General features: G+C 45.7%; 2 protein-coding genes across 3 annotated transcripts; both read left to right on the top strand.

Moving 5' to 3' along the window:
• Positions 1-330: 330 nt before the first annotated feature.
• LOC124115149 (calfumirin-1-like) lies at positions 331-10,751 on the top strand. 2 transcript variants are annotated; one of them, XM_046476025.2, is made up of 5 exons: positions 331-418; positions 878-923; positions 3,115-3,263; positions 5,611-5,778; positions 10,644-10,751. In XM_046476025.2, the coding sequence occupies exons 2-5, from the start codon at positions 880-882 to the stop codon at positions 10,700-10,702; spliced, it is 420 nt and encodes a 139-aa protein (XP_046331981.2). In that variant the 5' UTR covers positions 331-418; positions 878-879; the 3' UTR covers positions 10,703-10,751. The 2 variants fall into 2 exon arrangements, with proteins under 2 accessions (XP_046331981.2, XP_046331980.2); XM_046476024.2 differs by having other exon boundaries at positions 358-449.
• A 2,361-nt stretch (positions 10,752-13,112) lies between these two features.
• LOC124115151 (calmodulin-like protein 5) lies at positions 13,113-24,097 on the top strand. The gene is made up of 5 exons (XM_046476026.2): positions 13,113-13,239; positions 15,768-15,877; positions 17,854-17,981; positions 18,496-18,663; positions 23,980-24,097. The coding sequence occupies exons 1-5, from the start codon at positions 13,234-13,236 to the stop codon at positions 24,039-24,041; spliced, it is 474 nt and encodes a 157-aa protein (XP_046331982.2). The 5' UTR covers positions 13,113-13,233; the 3' UTR covers positions 24,042-24,097.
• The last annotated feature ends 922 nt before the right edge of the window (positions 24,098-25,019 follow it).

Raw genomic sequence — 25,019 nt, 5'->3', positions numbered from 1 at the left:
TAAACATCAAAATATTGAAAAACAGACTCCATGTCCCTTATGGGCCACCGTAGAATGTAGAGATAGGTGATGTGATAGTGGTGGGGTAGAGATGTAGAAAGGGTTGAGGTGAATTTCTGAGGATAGAAATGAGGAGATGACTGAGATGAATAGAAAAAGATAATTACATATGCTAAGCCTTTCACCATTAAACTGATTAAAATTTTCCTCATGTTTTGTGTTTCCTGTGAAATACTCGCACAATAGCGAATAACTAAAACAGCTGCCGTGGTCTTTCAAGAACAGCGAACTTCTTATCAACATGTCATATTGTTCATTGTTAAATGTCACAGATTGCACGAGGAAAACGCCACATGCGGATCTAATAAATAAAACGCTTGATAAGACGTTCCACGTCCACAATTACAGACTGATACAGGTAAGACGGCGGAAGAACATGTCGCCATATGGTAAAAGGATATTTCGTTTAAATATTGCCAAGTTAGAAGTTTACAAAGAATAACTTACCGATCTTATAGAAGCAAAACAAGATATAATGTGTACAGTACACGGAGAAGGGGATACGTTGATAAAAAGACAATGTTATGTCATTAGAAAACAACAATTTGATTTTCGGGGTGATGGTGGTGATTTTGGTATCGGGATCAATTGTTTCTATTTAAAATATACAGGTGCTAACATATTTATTTTTGACATAAATATAATATTATTATTATTTAAATAAATGTAAATAGCGATCTATATTCCACTCAACTATCTAATCGGGGCAAATCTTGCGGTCATAATGTGATCTGCCGGTTCGACAGCGTCGATTCATATTCCATTATAGATGCTTCTGGGAGGATCGTTTTTTTAAATTGATATTTGTTTATTACAGTGATGATGTCCCTCTTCTTTCTTGGCGTGTGTCTGTTTGTGGCAGAGTAAGTTGTTAGCTGAATATGAAATTCCAAACTAGCGACAATCAGCTGAAGGAGAGCAATGATATTGGGTTTGTGCTGTGAGGGGGTTTCAGTGGGCGGTAATACGGGTGGGGGTGGGGTGGAGTGGGGGTTACAGCCTGACGGATGGATATGTGGTTTGTTGCCGCACTCAGCAATATTCCAGCTGTATGACGGCGGTCTGTAAATAATCGAGTCTGGACCAGACAATCCAGTGATTTACTTCGTGAGTATCGATCCACGCAGTTGGACACGATGACATGTATCAACCAAGTCAGCGAGCCTGACCACCCGCTCCTGTTAGTCGCCTCTTACGACAAGCATAATCGCCATTTACGACAAGCATGAGTTGCTGAAAACCTGTTCTACCCCGGGTCTTCACGGGTGGATATATGGTAGGTTGGAGAGATGGGAGGGAGGGGTGGAGATGAAAGATATGGGATATGGTAGTGGACTAAGGGTTTGGGCTGTAGTGATGGGAACGGTCTGGGAAACGGTGAACGTATGAGGGGTGAGGCTGTAGAGATGGGAGTGGTGAGGGCCTGAGGGGTGAGGCTGTAGAGATGGGGCTGGTTAGGGCCTGAGGGGTGAGGCTGTAGAGATGGGACTGGTTAGGGCCTGAGGGGTGAGGCTGTAGAGTTGGGACTGGTTAGGGTCTGAGGGGTGAGGCTGTAGATATAGGAGTGGTGAGGGCCTGAGGGGTGAGGCTGTAGAGATGGGACTGGTTAGGGCCTGAGGGGTGAGGCTGTAGAGATGGGACTGGTTAGGGCCTGAGGGGTGAGGCTGTAGAGATGGGAGTGGTGAGGGCCTGAGGGGTGAGGCTGTAGAGATGGGAGTGGTGAGGGTCTGAGGGGTGAGGCTGTAGAGATGGGAGTGGTGAGGGCCTGAGGGGTGTGGCTGTAGAGATGGGAGTGGTGAGGGTCTGAGGGGTGAGGCTGTAGAGATGGGAGTGGTGAGGGCCTGAGGGGTGTGGCTGTAGAGATGGGAGTGGTGAGGGCCTGAGGGGTGTGGCTGTAGAGATGGGAGTGGTGAGGGTCTGAGGCTGTAGAGATGGGAGTGGTGAGGGCCTGAGGGGTGAGGCTGTAGAGATGGGAGTGGTTAAGGTCTGAGGGGTGAGGCTGTATAGATGGGAGTGGTGAGGGCCTGAGGGGTGAGGCTGTAGAGATGGGAGAGGTGAGGGCCTGAGGGGTGAGGCTGTAGAGATAGGAGTGGTGAGGGCCTGGGGGATGAGGTTGTAGAGATGGGAGAGGTGAGGGCCTGGGGGATGAGGCTGTAGAGATGGGAGTGGTGAGGGCCTGGGGGATGAGGCTGTAGAGATGGGAGTGGTTAGGGCCTGAGGGGTGAGGCTGTAGAGATGGGAGTGGTGAGGGCCTGAGGGGTGTGGCTGTAGAGATAGTGATGTGGGCCTGAGGGGTGAGGCTGTAGAGATGGGAGTGGTGAGGGCCTGAGGGGTGTGGCTGTAGAGATGGGAGTGGTTAAGGTCTGAGGGGTGTGGCTGTAGAGATGGGAGTGGTGAATGTCTGAGGGGTGAGGCTGTAGAGATGGGAGTGGTGAGGGCCTGAGGGGTGTGGCTGTAGAGATGGGAGTGGTTAAGGTCTGAGGGGTGTGGCTGTAGAGATGGGAGTGGTGAATGTCTGAGGGGTGAGGCTGTAGAGATGGGAGTGGTGAGGGCCTGAGGGGTGAGGCTGTAGAGATGGGAGTGGCTAGGGCCTGAGGGGTGAGGCTGTAGAGATGGGAGTGGTGAGGGCCTGAGGGGTGAGGCTGTAGAGATGGGAGTGGTGAGGGCCTGAGGGGTGAGGCTGTAGAGATGGGAGTGGTGAGGGCCTGAGGGGTGAGGCTGTAGAGATAGTGATGTGGGCCTGAAGGGTGAGGCTGTAGAGATAGGAGTGGTGAGGGTCTGAGGGGTGAGGCTGTAGAGATGGGAGTGGTTAGGGCCTGAGGGGTGAGGCTGTAGAGATAGGAGTGATGTGGGCCTGAGGGGTGAGGCTGTAGAGATGGGAGTGGTTAGGATCTAATGATCGTCTGAGACTGGTTTAGGATGGTTAAGAATAATGAAGGTAGTGAAGATTTAAATCCAAGACCGATCGAGCTGACATTCAACGGGTGATATCTCAAAGTCAGTGCATGTCCGCGTGATCCATGATGCATGATCACACCCCTTGTTTCTTTTCAGGGTGGCCGGACACCCAGGTCGACCCCCCCTGTGGAACCTGAACGAGGCCAGAAATCTGTTCCACTTGGCCGAAGCCAGCAGCACTGTTAGAGATGGTGTTCTCACAAAGACAGAGGTGCAGCAGATCTTCACAGCATTTGATGGCAACGGTGCGCATGTGTCAGTGTTGTAGATTGCATTAAGAAAACACGAAAGATTGTAAGAACCAGTGAATGTTTTCTAACACAGAATATAAAATCAGCTTCACAGCTGAACACTTCGTATTGCCTAAATTTAGCAATTTGTATTTCCCAAGTTGAGCAACATGTTTATACCCTGTTTAGCAATACGTACATGTAGTACCCAGTTTAGAAATACTTACACGTATTACCCAGTTAGCAATACGTACATCTATTACCTATTCAGCAATACGTACATGCATCACCCAGTTAGCAATACGTACATGTATTACCCTGTTCAGCAATACGTACACGTATTACCCAGTTAGCAATACGTTCACGTATGACCCTGTTCAGCAATGCGTACACGTATTACCCAGTTAGCAATACGTACATGTATTATCCAGTTACCAATTTGTACACGTATCACCCAGTTAGCAATACGTACATGTATTACCCAGTTAGCAATACGTACATGTATTACCCTGATCAGCAAACGTACATGTATTACCCAGTTAGCAATAGGTACATGTATTACCCAGTTTAGCAATATGAACACGGATTACCCAGTTAGCAATACGTATATGTATTACCCAGTTAGCAATACGTATATGTATTACCCAGTTAGCAATACGTACATGTATAACCCAGTTTAATAATACGTAAACGTATTACCCAGTTTAGTACTACGTCCACGATTTACCTTGTTCAATAATACGTACATGTATTACCCAGTTAGCAATACGTACATGTATAACCCAGTTTAGTTATACGTCCACGTATTAACCTGTTTAGCAATACGTACATGTATTACTCAGTTAGTAATACGTACACGTATTGCCCAGTTTGGTAAATACATATTTCCTCAGTTAAGTAATAGATGTGGGTAGTTCTCCCTTTTAGTAAAGCGTATTTAATAAGTTAAACAACATGTCTTTAGGCTCACCTTTAGGCGAACACCTGGTGTCATCACTCTCTGATAGTGATGCATGAACACAGTCTGATAATGTAATCGGGGTCTGACAATGGACTCCAATTTGAGAGTGATTTCTTATGATAACGGAAAGGATTTTGTCGCTCATATTTACCAAGTTGAGCTGTACGTATTTCCTAATTTACCAAAACGATCACGTATTGAATAGTTTAGCAATAAGCACACGTATTGAAAAGTTCAGCAATACGTTCAGGTATTGAATAGTTTAGCAATACGTTCAGGTATTGAACAGTTTAGCAATACGCTCAGGTATAGAACAGTTTAGCAACACGCACACGTATTGAACTGTTTAGCAATACGCACACGTATTGAACAGTTTAGCAACACGCACACGTATTGAACAGTTTAGCAACACGCACACGTATTGAACAGTTTAGCAACACGCACACGTATTGAACAGTTTAGCAACACGTACACGTATTGAACAGTTTAGCAACACGCAGACGTATTGAACAGTTTAGCTATACGCTCGCGTATTGAACAGTTTAGCAATACGCTCGCGTATTGAACAGTTTAGCAACACGCACACGTATTGAACAGTTTAGCAACACGCACACGTATTGAACAGTTTAGCAATACGCTCGCGTATTGAACAGTTTAGCAACACGCACACGTATTGAACAGTTTAGCAACACGTATTGAACAGTTTAGCAACACGCACACGTATTGAACAGTTTAGCAACACGCACACGTATTGAACAGTTTAGCAATACACACACGTATTGAACAGTTTAGCAACACGCACACGTATTGAACAGTTTAGCAATACGCACACGTATTGAACAGTTTAGCAACACGCACACGTACTGAACAGTTTAATAACACGCGTTTCTAAGTTCAGCAGTATCCAGTTTATACCTATTTCCATGTTCACACTAGTTATTTCCCAAGTTTACCAATATGCATTTTACTCGTCCAGCTATATGTGATTAAGATGCAGTCATAAGTTTTTAGTAAATGATAAACAAGTGGTCTGTGTCCTTTAATGTAGTAAGTAAGTGAGTGAGTGAGTTGGGTTTAACGCCGCTTTTAACATCATTTCAGTTTATGTGGCAGGGCATGCAGTCTGAAGTGATGCAGGTCTAAGAATTAACTATAGGTAGTGTTGCAGTTTATCCATATGTATTTATGCAATATAGCAATGTATGAGTCAGTATGGTCTTACGCCGCCTTTAGCAATGTTCCAGCATTATCACGGCGGGGGACACCAGAAATGGGCTTCACACAGTGTACCCATGTGGGGAATCGAACCCGACGAGCAAACGCTTTAACCACTAGGCTACCCGACCGCCCCCATTGCAATGAATGTGAGTCGCCGGCGTTACAGGAGGTTGATGTCTGCAGGTGATGGGCGCGTCACAGAGACGGAGTTCACGACGTACTGGCAGACGAAGAAGCTGGGCAACCTCCAGGCTGCAGTGTACATGTTCCATCGCGCCGACACCGACAACAACGGCGTCCTGACCGTCACCCCGGACCTCGACCGGGTCTTCGGCTACTTCGATACAGATAGTACGTAATCATGTAGGCATAGCGAGTGTCTGTGATATTCAGGCTAAATCAATGTGTCCCTGTAGGAATAGCGAGTGTCTGTGATTCAGACTAAATCCATGTGTCCCTGTAGGCACACCGAGTGTCTGTGATATTCAGGCTAGATCCATGTGTCCCTGTAGGCACACCGAGTGTCTGTGATTCAGACTAAATCTATGTGTCCCTACAGGCAATGCGAGTGTCTGTGATATTCAGGCTAAATCCGTGTCCCTGTAGGCATAGCGAGTGTCTGTGATTCAGGCTAAATCCACGTGTCCCTGTAGGCATAGCGAGTGCCTGTGATATTCAGGCTAAATCCATGTATCCGTGTAGGCACACCGAGTGTTTGTGATTCAGGCTAAATCCATGTGTCCCTGTAGGCATAGCGAGTGTCTGTGATATTCAGGCTAAATCCATGTGTCCCTGTAGGCATAGCGAGTGTCTGTGATATTCAGGCTAAATCCACGTGTCCCTACAGGCATACCGAGTGTCTGTGATATTCAGGCTAAATCCACGTGTCCCTGTAGGCATAGCGAGTGTCTGTGATTCAGGCTGAATCTATGTGTCCCTGTAGGCACACCGAGTGTCTGTGATATTCAGGCTAAATCCATGTGTCCCTGTAGGCATAGCGAGTGTCTGTGATTCAGGCTAAATCCACGTGTCCCTGTAGGCATAGCGAGTGTCTGTGATATTCAGGCTAAATCCATGTGTCCCTGTAGAAATACCGAGTGTCTGTGATATTCAGGCTAAATCCATGTGTCGCTCTAGGTATAGCGAGTGTCTGTGATTCAGGCTAAATCCACGTGTCCCTGTAGGCATAGTGAGTGTCTGTGATATTCAGGCTAAATCCATGTGTCCCTGTAGGCACACCGAGTGTCTGTGATTCAGGCTAGCTCGACGTGTCCCTGTAGGCACACCGAGTGTCTGTGATTCAGACTAAATCTATGTGTTCCTGTAGGGATAGCGAGTGTCTGTGATATTCAGGCTAAGTCCATGTGTCCCTATAGGCACACCGAGTGTCTGTGATTCAGGCTAGCTCCATGTGTCCCTGTAGGCACACCGAGTGTCTGTGATTCAGGCTGAATCCATGTGTCCCTGTAGGCACACCGAGTGTCTGTGATATTCAGGCTAAATCCATGTGTCCCTGGAGAAATAGCGAGTGTTTGTGATATTCAGGCTAAATCCCCGTGTCCCTGTAGGCATAGCGAGTGTCTGTGATTCAGGCTGAATCCATGTGTCCCTGTAGGCACACCGAGTGTCTGTGATATTCAGGCTAAATCCACGTGTCCCTGTAGAAATAGCTAGTGTCTGTGATATTCAGGCTAAATCCATGTGTCCCTGTAGGCATGACGAGTGTCTGTGATTCAGGCTAAATCCACGTGTCCCTGTAGGCATAGCGAGTGTCTGTGATATTCAGGCTAAATCCACGTGTCCCTGTAGGCATAGCGAATGTCTGTGATATTCAGGCTAAATCCATGTGTCCCTGTAGAAATACCGAGTGTCTGTGATATTCAGGCTAAATCCATGTGTCCCTGTAGGTATAGCGAGTGTCTGTGATTCAGGCTAAATCCACGTGTCCCTGTAGGCATAGCGAGTGTCTGTGATATTCAGGCTAAATCCATGTGTCCCTGTAGGCATAGCGAGTGCCTGTGATATTCAGGCTAAATCCATGTGTCCCTGTAGGCACACCGAGTGTCTGTGATTCAGGCTAGCTCGACGTGTCCCTGTAGGCACACCGAGTGTCTGTGATTCAGACTAAATCTATGTGTTCCTGTAGGCATAGCGAGTGTCTGTGATATTCAGGCTAAATCCATGTGTCCCTGTAGGTATAGCGAGTGTCTGTGATTCAGGCTAAATCCACGTGTCCCTGTAGGCATAGCGAGTGTCTGTGATATTCAGGCTAAATCCACGTGTCCCTGTAGGCATAGTGAGTGTCTGTGATATTCAGGCTAAATCCATGTGTCCCTGTAGGCACACCGAGTGTCTGTGATTCAGACTAGCTCGACGTGTCCGTGTAGGCACACCGAGTGTCTGTGATTCAGACTAAATCTATGTGTTCCTGTAGGGATAGCGAGTGTCTGTGATATTCAGGCTAAGTCCATGTGTCCCTATAGGCACACCGAGCGTCTGTGATTCAGGCTAGCTCCATGTGTCCCTGTAGGCACACCGAGTGTCTGTGATTCAGGCTGAATCCATGTGTCCCTGTAGGCACACCGAGTGTCTGTGATATTCAGGCTAAATCCATGTGTCCCTGGAGAAATAGCGAGTGTTTGTGATATTCAGGCTAAATCCACGTGTCCCTGTAGGCATAGCGAGTGCCTGTGATATTCAGGCTAAATCCATGTATCCGTGTAGGCATAGCGAGTGTCTGTGATATTCAGGCTAAATCCATGTGTCCCTGTAGGCATAGCGAGTGTCTGTGATATTCAGGCTAAATCCACGTGTCCCTACAGGCATACCGAGTGTCTGTGATATTCAGGCTAAATCCACGTGTCCCTACAGGCATACCGAGTGTCTGTGATATTCAGGCTAAATCCACGTGTCCCTGTAGGCATAGCGAGTGTCTGTGATTCAGGCTGAATCTATGTGTCCCTGTAGGCACACCGAGTGTCTGTGATATTCAGGCTAAATCCATGTGTCCCTGTAGGCATAGCGAGTGTCTGTGATTCAGGCTAAATCCATGTGTCCCTGTAGGCATAGCGAGTGTCTGTGATATTCAGGCTAAATCCATGTGTCCCTGTAGAAATACCGAGTGTCTGTGATATTCAGGCTAAATCCATGTGTCGCTCTAGGTATAGCGAGTGTCTGTGATTCAGGCTAAATCCACGTGTCCCTGTAGGGATAGCGAGTGTCTGTGATATTCAGGCTAAGTCCATGTGTCCCTATAGGCACACCGAGTGTCTGTGATTCAGGCTAGCTCCATGTGTCCCTGTAGGCACACCGAGTGTCTGTGATTCAGGCTGAATCCATGCGTCCCTGTAGGCACACCGAGTGTCTGTGATATTCAGGCTAAATCCATGTGTCCCTGGAGAAATAGCGAGTGTTTGTGATATTCAGGCTAAATCCCCGTGTCCCTGTAGGCATAGCGAGTGTCTGTGATTCAGGCTGAATCCATGTGTCCCTGTAGGCACACCGAGTGTCTGTGATATTCAGGCTAAATCCACGTGTCCCTGTAGAAATAGCGAGTGTCTGTGATATTCAGGCTAAATCCATGTGTCCCTGTAGGCATGACGAGTGTCTGTGATTCAAGCTAAATCCACGTGTCCCTGTAGGCATAGCGAGTGTCTGTGATATTCAGGCTAAATCCACGTGTCCCTGTAGGCATAGCGAATGTCTGTGATATTCAGGCTAAATCCATGTGTCCCTGTAGAAATACCGAGTGTCTGTGATATTCAGGCTAAATCCATGTGTCCCTGTAGGTATAGCGAGTGTCTGTGATTCAGGCTAAATCCACGTGTCCCTGTAGGCATAGCGAGTGTCTGTGATATTCAGGCTAAATCCATGTGTCCCTGTAGGCATAGCGAGTGCCTGTGATATTCAGGCTAAATCCACGTGTCCCTGTAGGCACACCGAGTGTCTGTGATTCAGGCTAGCTCGACGTGTCCCTGTAGGCACACCGAGTGTCTGTGATTCAGACTAAATCTATGTGTTCCTGTAGGCATAGCGAGTGTCTGTGATATTCAGGCTAAATCCATGTGTCCCTGTAGGTATAGCGAGTGTCTGTGATTCAGGCTAAATCCACGTGTCCCTGTAGGCATAGCGAGTGTCTGTGATATTCAGGCTAAATCCACGTGTCCCTGTAGGCATAGTGAGTGTCTGTGATATTCAGGCTAAATCCATGTGTCCCTGTAGGCACACCGAGTGTCTGTGATTCAGACTAGCTCGACGTGTCCGTGTAGGCACACCGAGTGTCTGTGATTCAGACTAAATCTATGTGTTCCTGTAGGGATAGCGAGTGTCTGTGATATTCAGGCTAAGTCCATGTGTCCCTATAGGCACACCGAGCGTCTGTGATTCAGGCTAGCTCCATGTGTCCCTGTAGGCACACCGAGTGTCTGTGATTCAGGCTGAATCCATGTGTCCCTGTAGGCACACCGAGTGTCTGTGATATTCAGGCTAAATCCATGTGTCCCTGGAGAAATAGCGAGTGTTTGTGATATTCAGGCTAAATCCACGTGTCCCTGTAGGCATAACGAGTGTCTGTGATTCAGGCTGAATCCATGTGTCCCTGTAGGCACACCGAGTGTCTGTGATATTCAGGTTAAATCCACGTGTCCCTGTAGAAATAGCTAGTGTCTGTGATATTCAGGCTAAATCCATGTGTCCCCGTAGGCATGACGAGTGTCTGTGATTCAGGCTAAATCCACGTGTCCCTGTAGGCATAGCGAGTGTCTGTGATATTCAGGCTAAATCCACGTGTCCCTGTAGGCATAGCGAATGTCTGTGATATTCAGGCTAAATCCATGTGTCCCTGTAGAAATACCGAGTGCCTGTGATATTCAGGCTAAATCCACGTGTCCCTGTAGGCATAGCGAGTGTCTGTGTTTCAGACTAAATACATGTGTCCCTGTAGGCATAGCGAGTGTCTGTGATTCAGACTGCTCTGGCAGAAGAAGGCAAAAGTTCAACAGTTGGACCCAAAACACGTTTTATGCCAGAATTTCCAGCATCACGACCGATTTGTGTTGTAAAACTCGAGGAAACATTTTCAAGCAAAGTCCCAAATCCCAAAGTGACAAAGGCTGTACTGTTAGCAGTATGCCAAAAAGGAAATGTTGTATGGCTGTGATGGCTGCAGGCGATATGGTCCGCCTATATACCGTTCCTCATCCTTTTTCTCATTGCAGCTAACGGGAAGGTCAGCGAGGCTGAATTTGCCGTCGTGTGGTCAAGTCTCACAAACTGAACATCATGGAAGTTACAATCTTCATCGTTAATAAACCTTTCTTCCTGTAGATTCTTGTTGATTGTTACAGTTACAGCACCTGCTGAAGTAACTGAATGCAGGCTGTTGCGAACGCCAGGCGTCATCACTAATTGTCAGTGATTCATTGATATACTTTTCACCACTAGTTGGCCTTTAAAGCCCAGTAGAATCTTTTCGGCGGATAATCGAGACTGGTTATTCTCTGGCTTTGACGTGTTGTATACTGAACAAAAAAGGTTAGGGTCATGAATATTGTTTGGGGATATCTTTATGACATTGTGTGCTCAGTCGTCACTACAAAATAATATCCCACCAAATAGGAAGGATCCTTATCTTGTTTTGTTCAGTATATTTACAACATGTTGGCTTCAGACGTGGAGAATGAAATTCAAACAGGTGCTCTACTTGGCGGTACTGGGCTGAATGTACTTGCCGTTCCATACGTTGAGATGATGAAAGCGGAAGTCTGTCATGCTTAGGTGTTGGGATTCCCTTTTACATCAGACGACTACAGTGAGCATCGGGGGTGGGTAGGGGTAGGGTGGGGTGGGGTGGGGGGTTTACAATGTATTATCAGGTGCGTAGTGTGTGAGAGAGATTGATATATATATATATATATATATATATATATATATATATATAGAGAGAGAGAGAGAGAGAGAGAGAGAGAGAGAGAGAGAGGCATGGTTGAAAGGAAGAGCGAGTGCACGTGTGTTGGTGAGAGAGAGAGGGGGAGCGAGTGTATGTTGTATTCTCAGGAAATGTAAGAATTCTGTGACACACTCACACTCCTTGACACACTCACCTTCACTCTCACTCACATTGACATTCATACTCAACCACACACCACATTCACACTCGCTCTCTTTCTCTCTCTCTCTCTCTCTTTCTCACGCACACGCATTCTAACACTCAACCTCACTCTCCCGCACACGATCACACTCACACTCACATTCACACACTCTCTCTCACACTCAACCTCACTCCCCTGCACACGATCACACTCACATTCGCACGCTCTCTCTCACAGTCAACCTCACTCCCCCGCACACGATCACACTCACAGTCACATTCACACGCTCTCTCTCACACTCACACTAAGAAGCATTTTCATTCTCACACGCTTACGCTCGCACTCACACGCTCAAATACACACTCTCATACTCTCACACACTCACACTCACAAGCAACCTCACACTCACACTCACACGCTCAAATCCACACTCTCATACCCCCACACGCTCACACTCACACGCTTAAATACACACCCTCATACCCTCACAAACTCACAAACACCCTCACACACCCACACTCACACGCTCTCACACATTCACACGCACACGCGCTCTAACACCCACCAACACTCACGCTCTAACACACACTCTCATACACTCACACAAGTCACAGTCACAAGCACCCTCACACTCACACTCACAAGCTCACACACATTCACACGCACACGCTCAGGCGCCCTAACACACACACAAACTCACACGCTCTCACACATTCACACGCACGCACTCACACGCTCTAACAAACACTCACACTCACACGGTCTAACACACACTCTCATACACTCATACACAGTCACAAGCACCCTCACACTCACACGCTCTCACACATTCACACGCACACGCTCAGGCGCCCTAACACACATTCAAACTCACACGCTCTCACACATTCACACGCACGCACTCACACGCTCTAACACACACACACACACTCACACGGTCTAACACACGCTCTCACACATTCACACGCACACGGTCCAACACACACTCACACTCGCACGGTCTAACACACACTCTCATACACGCATACACAGTCACAAGCACCCTCACACTCACACGCTCTCACACATTCACACGCCCACGCCCATGCGCTCTAAGACATACTCACAGTCACAAGCATCCTCACACTCACACTCACACTCACAAGCTCGCACACATTCACACGCACACTCTCACACGCTCTAACACACACTCACACTCACACGTTCTAACACACACTCTCATACACTCACACGCACACGCTCACGCACCCGCTCAAACTCACACGCTCTCTGTCACACTCACACGGGGGCGGTCGGGTAGCCTAGTGGTTAAAGCGTTCGCTCGTCACGCCGAAGACCCGGGTTCGATTCCCGACATGGGTACAATGTGTGAAGCCCATTTCTGGTGTCCCCCGCCGTGATATTGCTGGAATATTGCTAAAAGCGGCGTAAAACCATACTCACTCACTCACTCACTCACTCACACTCACACGCCCACAACACACACTCACACTCACAAACACTCACACACTCACACTACCACACTAATATTAACCTGTAGGCAAAGTCTGTCAGTAGCTGGCCCAGTACACTATGAACTGACAGAGAAACCATCTGCCAACTCCACGCTATCAGCCACGAGCTATCTGCCATGTGTGCTGCGCCACATTTTCACATCCGGAAAGTCTGCACAAACATGCACAAAACGTCACCAATGAACTAGAATTAAGTCAACAAGATGTCTGTAAGTACAAACCCACATTACACTTGCTGCTGGTTTCTTGGTTGAAATACTGTACTTGGAAAGCTGTAAACTGCTCGTCTGTCATTTAACCAGTTCAGGTCGCCTGCCTATTGTTCATGCTAATCTCAAGTACTGTATGTCACAACCAGACGCCAGTAATGCTCTGTACACGAACGCCCTGTCTTAACCTTGAGGCCGCAGTTTGTCTGTGCAAGTTGTGACGTCAAATGAAACAAATGAAGCTGGTTCAATAACATGTCGGAAACAGTTGAACAAGTTTCAGGAAATGTTTCATGATTATTCCTGCGAATATATCCAATCGATGACAAACAATTGTGCATTGTCAGACCAAATTTAGTATTGTACTAGTGTATGCTGATTTCATTCCCACCTATATCCACATACCGCCACAGAGACGATAACCCAAGCCGACGTTCACATGGAATGATGGTGTTAGGTATACGAAGAAAATCTTTCTTCCAGTAAAACAATTCTTATATTCTAGATAAGACCTATCCTTTCCTGATATGATGACTGCAACTGACCTTGAGTTTAAGATTGTTTCACTTATATAGCGACATGAATGTGTGTGTGTGCGTGCGTGCGTGCGTGCGTGCGTGCGTGCGTGCGTGCGTGCGTGCGTGTGTGTGTATATACGTGTTTGCGGCTATGTATGCGTGGCCTCTTTTACGAGTCCGAACTTTTCCGTTTCTTTTGTCATAGCCCACTGAGATACCATAAAAGACATATTTCTACATTGGACAATGATTAATCTCCCACAGGGATACTATCTTGTCACATAGAGATGCAATCTTGTTACACAGAGATACCACAGATAAACCATCTTGTCAGACAGTGATACCATTTTGTCACATAGAGATACCATTTTGTCACATAGAGATACCATCTTGTCACTTAGAGATACCATCTTGTCACATAGAGATACCATCTTGTCACATAGAGATACCATCTTGTCACATAGAGATAGCATTTTGTCACACAGTGATACCATCTTGTCACACAGTGATACCATCTTGTCACATAGAGATATCATCTTGTCACACAGAGATGCCATCTTGTCACATAGAGATACCATCTTGTCACACAGACATACCATCTTGTCACACAGACATACCATCTTGTCACATAGAGATACCATCCTGTCACATAGAGATACTATCTTGTCACATAGAGATACAATCTTGTCACATAGAGATACCATCTTGTCACATAGAGATACCATTTTGTCACACAGTGATACCATCTTGTCACACAGTGATACCATCTTGTCACACAGACATACCATCTTGTCACATAGAGATACCATCTTATCACACAGAGATACCATCTTGTCACATAGAGATACCATCTTGTCACATAGAGATATCATCTTGTCACACAGACATACCATCTTGTCACATAGAGATACCATCTTGTCACACAGACATACCATCTTGTCACACAGACATACCATCTTGTCACATAGAGATACCATCTTGTCACATAGAGAAACAATCTTGTCACATAGAGATATCATGTTGTAACATAGAGATACCATCTTGTCACACAGAGATACCATCTTGTCACACGGAGATACAATCTTGTCACACAGAGATATCATCTTGTCACACAGAGAAACCAGCTTGTCACACAGAGATATCATCTTGTCACACAGAGATGCCATCTTGTCACACAGAGAAACCAGCTTGTCACACAGAGAAACCAGCTTGTCACACAGAGATACCATCTTGTCACACAGAGATACAATCTTGTCACACAGAGATACCATCTTGTCACACAGAGATATCATCTTGTCACACAGAGATATCATCTTGTCACATAGAGATGCCATCTTGTCACATAGAGATATCATCTTGTCACATAGAGACACAATCTTGTCACATAGAGATATCATCTTGTAACACAGAGATACCATCTTGTCACACAGAGATACCATCTTGTCACATAGAGATACAATCTTGTCACACAGAGAAACCAGCTTGTCACACAGAGATACAATCGTGTCACACATAGATACCATCTTGTCACACAGAGAAACCAGCTTGTCACACAGGAAACCATCTTGTCACACAGAGATACCATCTTGTCACACAGAGAAACCATCTTGTCACACAGAGATACCATCTTGTCACACAGAGATACCATCTTGTCACACAGAGATATCATCTTGTCACACAGAGAAACCATCTTGTCACACAGAGATACCATCTTGTTACACAGAGATACCATTTTGCCACATAGAGAAACCAGCTTGTCACATAGAGATGCCATCTTGTCACATAGAGAAACCATCTTGTCAGACAGAGACACAATCTTGTCACACAGAGATACAATCTTGTCACATAGAGATGCCATCTTGTCACATAGAGATACCATCTTGTCACACACAGATACCATCTTGTCACACAGAGATACACTCTTGTCACATAGAGATAATATCTTTTCTGGTAATGGCGGTTGTGTCATTAAGAACTGAAAATAATGTTCTTGTAATGTCCCTTTTGTAGATCTTCAGCTGGTCCCTTCTCTGTGTGGTGACTGTCTCGACCTCAGCTTTTATCATGCCGAGACAGAACAAGACGAATCCCAACACCCAGCCCACACATCACCTTGATCCGTGAGTTATACCAAACTCCTTACAAATGTACTCCGATACGATACACCTCCCTGCATCACGATCTGGAGATCTCACAGCGAAACCTGAATCAAGTACGAGTGGATTATTGAGCCAATCAAATATCAGCTTTCTAAAAGAATTGGGCTTCATTTCTTTACCAATTGTTTCGGAAATGGTACACACAAATATTCTTTTTTTCAAACTCCCATTTGATTGAAGATGCCAGATTGCATATCTACAACAATATAATGGCGCAGCTTTAATCTTTGACATTCGGAATTCCCCGATTATGTTCGTTACGGTAGCTGTATTTGCGCTGTATTAGGCAGTTATTATGTTCCTAATTCTTAAAAGGAAGCCAGGTTCCGGTAAATTGAAAGTCATAGCAAGTTTTATTCGGGTCGACCACGCACCACTTTGTTTTATTACAATAATTTCATACAATAATCTGTTGGATTAATAGGGACATTGTTTCCAGTAACAACCTCAAGAATTGTTTTGAAAATGGTCAATACATCGTGCAGATTTGTCTCCTTTGAGGGATGCTGGCTCACTGACATGCATGTGTTGAGAATCTACCCACAGGTCATGCCTGGCACTAGGGGCGAACAAGTAGCTATAATGCTCTATGACCCGGGGATCCACCCCATATTCGTAAATTAACACTGCATTGTCTGTACGTTCTTTACTGTTTATCTATGGCCGAGACACAGTGTTCTTTAATACAGGCTAGTACAGTACAGTACATGTTAATCTGCACCGTAAGTGTTCTTCGTGGTTCAGCAGAACATCGTCACACCCGTCTTTCCTCCACATTGAACTGGCGTGCGCTGATGTAACTGGAATACTGTGTCTTGACTCAATCATTCTGTGTCAAGCGTATTGCACATCCTTGTCCCACGGCTGGAGCAGTCTCAATGTTCTTATAGTACAATATAAGTAATGGCTAGTAATCGCAAACAAACACAATGCAACATTGATTCATAATTCTTTGCAACATACATTGTTCCCCGATAGTTTGAAAACCTGTAGAAAAATAGAGGAAAACTATGTATCGGATTGTTTATAAAATTGTTACATTCATTTTGCAAACAGGGACTGCCTCCGTTCTGCCCCCCCCCCCCCCCCCCCTCCCACCCCCCCTTGTGTCTCACCCAGGTGCGTGTCTCACCAAGCTGCGTGTCTCACCCAGGTATGTGTCTCACCCAGGTATGTGTCTCACCCCGGTACGTGTCTCACCCCGGTACGTGTCTCACCCCGGTACGTGTCTCACCCAGGTATGTGTCTCACCCAGGTATGTGTCTCACCCGGGTATGTGTCTCACCCAGGTATGTGTCTCACCCAGGTATGTGCCTCACCCAGGTACGTGTCTCACCCGGGTATGTCTCTCACCCAGGTATGTGTCTCACCCAGGTACGTGTCTCACCCGAGTATGTGTCTCACCCAGGTATGTGTCTCACCCAGGTATGTGTCTCACCCAGGTACGTGTCTCACCCAGGTATGTGTCTCACCCAGGTACGTGTCTCACCCAGGTATGTGTCTCACCCAGGTACGTGTCTCACCCAGGTATGTGTCTCACCCAGGTATGTGTCTCACCCAGGTACGTGTCTCACCCAAGTACGTGTCTCACCCGGTCATGTGTCTCACCCAGGTATGTGTCTCACCCAGGTGCGTGTCTCACCCGGGCATGTGTCTCACCCAGGTATGTGTCTCACCCAGGTATGTGTCTCACCCAGGTATGTGTCTCACCCGGTCATGTGTCTCACCCAGGTATGTGTCTCACCCAGGTACGTGTCTCACCCGGTCATGTGTCTCACCCAGGTATGTGTCTCACCCAGGTACGTGTCTCACCCGGGTATGTGTCTCACCCAGGTATGTGTCTCACCCAGGTACGTGTCTCACCCAGGTATGTGTCTCACCAAGGTATGTGTCTCACCAAGGTATGTGTCTCACCCAGGTATGTGTCTCACTTCCAGGAACCATATGGATCAGGTTGCCGTGGACAGCAAACACGCCAGAAGGATTTTCGAGGAACTTGCAAGGGGAAATAACTCCATCGATATGGATGACTTAAAGAGATTCTTGAATAGTTCCGACATTAACGGTACCCTGATGGACTTGTAATAATCGACTTTATTGCTACATCCAAACATATTACTTAAGTGGGCACAGGTAACTCAGTAGTCTAATGCACTGTATATCGCTTTGCAGTATTGCCTCCCTTACCCATGCCAGGATTCACTGATCGTAGATTATCAACTTTTTTCCGGAGTGAGTGAGTGAGTGAGTGAGTGAGTGAGTGAGTGAGTGACACCAAGGAGGTGCAGACGTTAGCCACTTTGGTGAAACCAACGATTACGGGTATAGTTCTGACAAACCAAGAATCGCGATCAGATTCGAACCCAATCTCATAGGATTTTGTCACGCCTAATGGATGCAACTCTGCATAGCAACGCTATAGGTGCTACAGACAATAGGCCGCCCGTGCCCCAGACATCTAATTGGTACAATCAATATCCATGGTACAAAGTATCTTGCAAATATACGAGTATTAAAGATCACGTGTGAGTTTCATATCAACCGTCAGGTTACACAAAATACATGTGTATTTCTATCAGGTGACGGTCAGGTGACAAGTGACGAGTTTCTCTTAACGTGGTACCAAAATGACATTGGTTCTCTTGTCAACGCAGTCCCCTTCTTCTTCAAGATCGACGTCAACAAGGACGACAGGATCACCGCTGACGGCGATCTCAAGTATATATTCGATATGTTTGATAGAAACGGTAAGTTCAAACACCAGGGCCTAGTTGCACAAAGCGATCTTAGCGCAAAGATGATCGTAACTCCCATGCTTTAACATAGGCTTACAAGAGTCTTAGCGCTAAGATCGCTTTGTGCAAGTGGGCCCTGGAATTAGAGCCACAGTAACGTGTATCCAAGGGAAATCATCGAATATATATAAGTCGATTTATCCAAAGTTCGAGACAACTGTTATTAACAGGCCATTATACAGATACTGACGGGTCCATTACGTTGCATCCTCTTGATGCTTGAGCTCGAGATGAGGTGAGGTGAATTGGGGTTTAGCGTTTAAGATTATTGCACTTATAAGCAACGTGCGCGGCTGTGTGCGTGTGTGCGTGTGTGCGTGTGTGCGTGTGTGCGTGCGTGCCTGCATGTGAGGCTGTACCCTATCCACTGGACCGAGCAGGCGGTCCGTGAGCTCGAGTTCATGGGGAATTTATTTTTTTTTATGTGTGATTTGATACAGAAAATATATACATCGTAATTGATATGTATCATGTTTCTAAGGAATATTCGACCGCCTCCGTGGTCTTGTGGTAGAGCGTCCGCCCGGAGAGCGGAAGGTCCAGGGTTCGATTCCGGGCCGCGTCATACAAAAAGACGTTAAAAGATGATACTTGTTGTTACCCTGTCTGGCGCTCGGCATTAAGGGGCTAAAACAAGGACTGGTCGGCTCGGAGTCAGTATACTGTGTCTGAGTGGGGTATTCATGTTAAACTGCGGCATGGTATCTCAGTTAGCTAGCACTATAAATCGGCATCAGTCCGGACTAGTACAAGCAGCCACACACACACATACACGTGCATGCACGTCGCTATATAAGTGCAATAATCTTGGACGCGACGTTAAACCCAATGTCACCTCACATCTAAGGAATATTCATTTTCACTCTTAAAAAGTAAATGAAAAGAATAAAGCAGACATAAGACTTCACAGAGGAAGGGTTTATTCTAGTCTGCCGACTGTTGCCCCGATACGCAACATGACGTCGTCAATATAATAATGGAGTAATACCCAGACTAAAACAAATAACAAATGTTCATAGCAACAATTCACCTTCTAGGCTATATAGGGGATTTAAAGGGATTTACAAGACTTGTGTTATGTTCACGTGACTTGTGTCATTTTCACAAGACGTTAAGATGACATGGGTTTTATCCACAGGAAGTTAGGATGACATTGGTTTTAACCGCAGGACGTTAAGATGACATGGGTTATATCCACAGGACGTTAAGATGTCATTGGTTTTATCCGCAGGACGTAAGGATGACATTTGTTTTATCAACGTTACATGCACCATTCTCGATTACTGCTAACTAATTACCATATGCAAGTACAGAGGCACCGCGACTTTGTTTGCGCATACAGTAAACTACGTTTATAACGAACACGCTTATAACGAACTGACCGATATAACGAACATATTTTTAGTCCCGGCCATTTGTTGTATATATGCTGTATATATGCTTAAAACGAACTACGGTTATAACGAGTGGTCCCTTTGAGTTCGTTATGAAGGTTCACTGTAGTTGTACATAAAGTTCATTGAATACATAAGACAAGAAAAATCTCTTTTGACCCGCTCAATATCGTCTCCGACTTGTTACCATGTAGTGTGATATTCTGAACTTCATACCACACTCCAGTGATTTAATTATGAGTGAACCCCACCTTTGCTTGCGTAATGTAAACTGGTTTAAGGACAGCCATGTGCGACTATACACAAGACTAGAGTATACATTACAGGACATGAACACATTCGTGTTTGTATAATTAGCTTTATATTTTAAGCAGTGAGGCGAAAGGATTACAAAACCCATGAACGGCTCATAGGAATGAGACCTCCTCACAGCTACCACAAACTGTTTCCCTCTTGTACGTCTCACAGACATGGATACCTCCTCACAGCAACCACTAACTGTTTCCCTCTTGTACGTCTCACAGACATGGATACCTCCTCACAGTTACCACTAACTGTTTCCCTCTCGTACATCTCACAGACATGGATACCTCCTCACAGTAACCACTAACTGTTTCCCTCTTGTACGTCTCACAGACAAGGATACCTCCTCACAGTTACCACTAACTGTTTCCCTCTTGTACGTCTCACAGACATGGATACCTCCTCACAGTTACCACTAACTGTTTCCCACTTGTACGTCTCACAGACATGGATACCTCCTTACAGTAACCACTGACTGTTTCCCACTTGTACGTCTCACAGACATGGATACCTCCTCACAGTTACCACTAACTGTTTCTCACTTGTACGTCTCACAGACATGGATACCTCCTCACAGTAACCACTGACTGTTTCCCACTTGTACGTCTCACAGACATGGATACCTCCTCACAGTAACCACTAACTGTTTCCCACTTGTACGTCTCACAGACATGGATACCCCCTTACAGTAACCACTGACTGTTTCCCACTTGTACGTCTCACAGACATGGATACCTCCTCACAGTAACCACTGAATGTTTCCCACTTGTACGTCTCACAGACATGGATACCTCCTCACAGCTACCACAAACTGTTTCCCTCGTGTACGTCTCACAGACAAGGATACCTCCTCACAGCTACCATTAACTGTTTCCCTCTTGTACGTCTCACAGACATGGATACCTCCTCACAGTTACCACTAACTGTTTCCCTCTTGTACGTCTCACAGACATGGATACCTCCTCACAGTAACTGTTTCCCTCTTGTACGTCTCACAGACATGGATACCTCCTCACAGTTACCACTAACTGTTTCCCACTTGTACGTCTCACAGACATGGATACCTCCTTACAGTAACCACTGACTGTTTCCCACTTGTACGTCTCACAGACATGGATACCTCCTCACAGTTACCACTAACTGTTTCCCACTTGTACGTCTCACAGACATGGATACCTCCTCACAGTAACCACTGACTGTTTCCCTCTTGTACGTCTCACAGACATGGATACCTCCTCACAGTAACCACTGAATGTTTCCCACTTGTACGTCTCACAGACATGGATACCTCCTCACAGTAACCACTAACTGTTTCCCACTTGTACGTCTCACAGACATGGATACCTCCTCACAGTTACCACTAACTGTTTCCCTCTTGTACGTCTCACAGACATGGATACCTCCTCACAGCTACCACTAACTGTTTCCCACTTGTACGTCTCACAGACATGGATACCTCCTCACAGCTACCACTAACTGTTTCCCACTTGTACGTCTCACAGACATGGATACCTCCTCACAGTTACCACAAACTGTTTCCCACTTGTACGTCTCACAGACATGGATACCTCCTCAAAGCTACCACAAACTGTTTCCCACTTGTACGTCTCACAGACATGGATACCTCCTCACAGCTACCACTAACTGTTTCCCTCTTGTACGTCTCACAGACATGGATACCTCCTCACAGCTACCACTAACTGTTTCCCACTTGTACGTCTCACAGACATGGATACCTCCTCACAGTTACCACTAACTGTTTCCCTGTCGTACCACTCACAGACATGGATACCTCCTTACAGTAACCACTAACTGTTTCCCACTTGTACGTCTCACAGACATGGATACCTCCTCACAGCTACCACTAACTGTTTCCCTCTTGTACGTGGACTAGGGTTTTACCAAAGTGGCCAAAGACCTGCATCACTTCGGTTTTCCTTCAGGGTCAAACTAACATACCGTGATGTCACTGGAATACTGCGCGGCGTTAAAACTCAAACTCACTCACTTAAATTAATCCAACGATAACAATGTGTTATATTATCGTTTGGTTTACATCTTTTTATGACATATTTTCCTGATGGTTTCACAAACAGCTTCACAACAGTGTTTCAACCTAGACGTCTGTAACATGAAAAATGATTTATGATCTGCTATCTGACTTCAAGAAGCAGCTGGACCCAAGATGACCCCTATGACCAGAACTGTCGGCCTCTGGTGTGTTTGTTGTTTAACGCCGCACTCAGCAATATTTCAGCTGTATGACAGCGGGCTGTAAATAATGAAGTCTGGGCCAGACAATTCACTACATGACATCATGAGCATCGGTCTACGCAGTTGGGATATGATGACATATATCAACCAAGTCAGCAAACCTGACCAACCAAATCCCGTTTGTCGCCTTTCACGATAAGCGTGCATAGCTGAAAACAAAGTCTAACCCAGATCTTCACAGGGGGCTGTCGTTAGTTGTCACAGACCGAGGACTTTATTCATGCCTAGTCTAAAGTTAATAAGTAAAAATGAAGATGTAAAATAATGGTTGTATAATATACAAAACATTTATAGCTGTATCGTGTCACTGCATTGTTTGGTCCAGACTCGATTATTTACAGACCAGCGAATAATGCTGGGTGCAGTGTTAAACAAACGAGTGCGAGTGACATGTTTGGTTTGGTTTGTTTGTTGTTTAAAGCCGCACTCAGCAATATTACAGATATATGACGGCGGTCTGTAAATAATCAAGTCTGGACCAGACAATCAAGTAATTGATATCATGAGTATTGATCCACGCAATTAGGATACGATGACATGTATCAACCAAGTCAGCGAGCCTGACCACCCGATCCTGTTAGTCGCCTCTTACGACAAGCATAGTTGCCTTTTACGGCAAACATGGGTTGCTGAAGACCTATTCTACCCCGGATCTTCGAGTGACATGTGCTACCGGTAGAGCAACACGTGTAGTCTACTGGTGTCATCACTGAATTTCATTGATCCATTCATTTAATTTTGCCTTTTACGCCCAATGGAATCTGTGTAGACAGATAATCGAGGCTGATTATTCTCGGGCATTCACGTTTTGTATTATGTCAGTGAGTTATTCCTGGTTATATGTTGTATAATATGTATTATAGCTGTAAGGGATAGAATTATCATTAAACCGCCCACATGTTATAAAAATGAGCGGGTCATTGTAACTTGATAATGCCCTCATATTTCTTGACGACGGGCCATTATCACGCCCGATGTTAGGTGACGTCACGTTCAATAGTGACGTCATCTGGTTTGTTCTATGACATTTCCATATTTGTAAAAGTGGGTCAGTGGCATTCGTGTTGATTGCAGTAAATGTTTCAAAACCGATATTGTTTCTTTTTATTTGAAAACAAATTCCATCCATTTTAGCTTTAATGACGGTACCGCTATTTTTCAGGGCATTATCATTTGCAGAAGCAAAACTCTGACTGCTGCAATAGATAATGCCCAGAAAAATAGCGTTACCCTTATAGGTGAGCTACCGTTTTAAAGAGATGATGTCTGTTGATGATTTAGTTATGTTTCTCCACAGGCGACGGTGTCGTAGACGAGGCAGAGTTTGTCGTCCAGTGGGTAAAGTTGACCTCTCTGTGACGACGCGGATAATACACGAAGCGCACATGTACCAACAATAAACATTTCGTGCATAACTTTTGTTTCTTTGTTTATTGCACTCGGCAATATTTCGGCTTTATGGTGGCGGCCTGTAAATGATCGACCAGACAATCCAGTGATCGAGGCCACACACTCAACCAAATCAGAGCACCTGACCACCCGACCAGTTTGGTCGGCTCTTACCTCCAGCTGGTCGATCGCTTAACTCTATTTGTCATCCCCAACTGTACCCGTTAAGATATCGCTGCCATGCAATTTCATCACAAAGATATCACTGATCTATCTGCCGCTGAAGCTTGTTAGCTGTATCTTTTACACTCAAGTGAGTGAGTGAGTGAGTGAGTGAGTATGGTTTTACGCCGTTTTCCGCAATATTCCAGCAATATCACGGCGGGGGACAACAGAAATGGGCTTCACACATTTTACCCATGTCGGGAATCGAACCCGGGTCTTCGGCGTGTCGAGCGAACGCTTTAACCACAAGGCTACCCGACCGCCCCTTTACACTCAAGATACTGGTTGTTACTGTTTACAAACTGAAAAGGTTGGAAGAATGACTTCGGATTATAAATAGAATTTAACCCTTGATCGTTTCTCTAGATATCAAATATATCACCACTCGTCGATAAAAGTTTAAAACCTATTGATAAAACTGAGACTTTGTAACGTTTATTTACACTCACTCATGACCTTACGCTTTGATGCACACACACATTCGTTCGTGAAAACTCCCCCTTACTCTTGTACATCAGTCACTCCTGCACCCAGGTCACTCTTGCATCCTGGTCACTCATGCACCCCAGTCACTCTTGCACCCCGGTCACTCTTGCACCCCAGTCACTCTTGCACCCCGGTCACTCTTGCACCCCGGTCACTCTTGCACCCCGGTCACTCTTGCACCCCGGTCACTCTTGCACCCCGGTCACTCTTGCACCCCGGTCACTCTTGCACCCCAGT

Source organism: Haliotis rufescens, unplaced genomic scaffold, assembly GCF_023055435.1.
Source record: "Haliotis rufescens isolate VD_foot unplaced genomic scaffold, xgHalRufe1.0.p SCAF_8, whole genome shotgun sequence".
Taxonomy (NCBI): Eukaryota; Metazoa; Mollusca; class Gastropoda; order Lepetellida; family Haliotidae; genus Haliotis; species Haliotis rufescens.
This window is presented reverse-complemented; position numbering and strand designations above follow the sequence as displayed.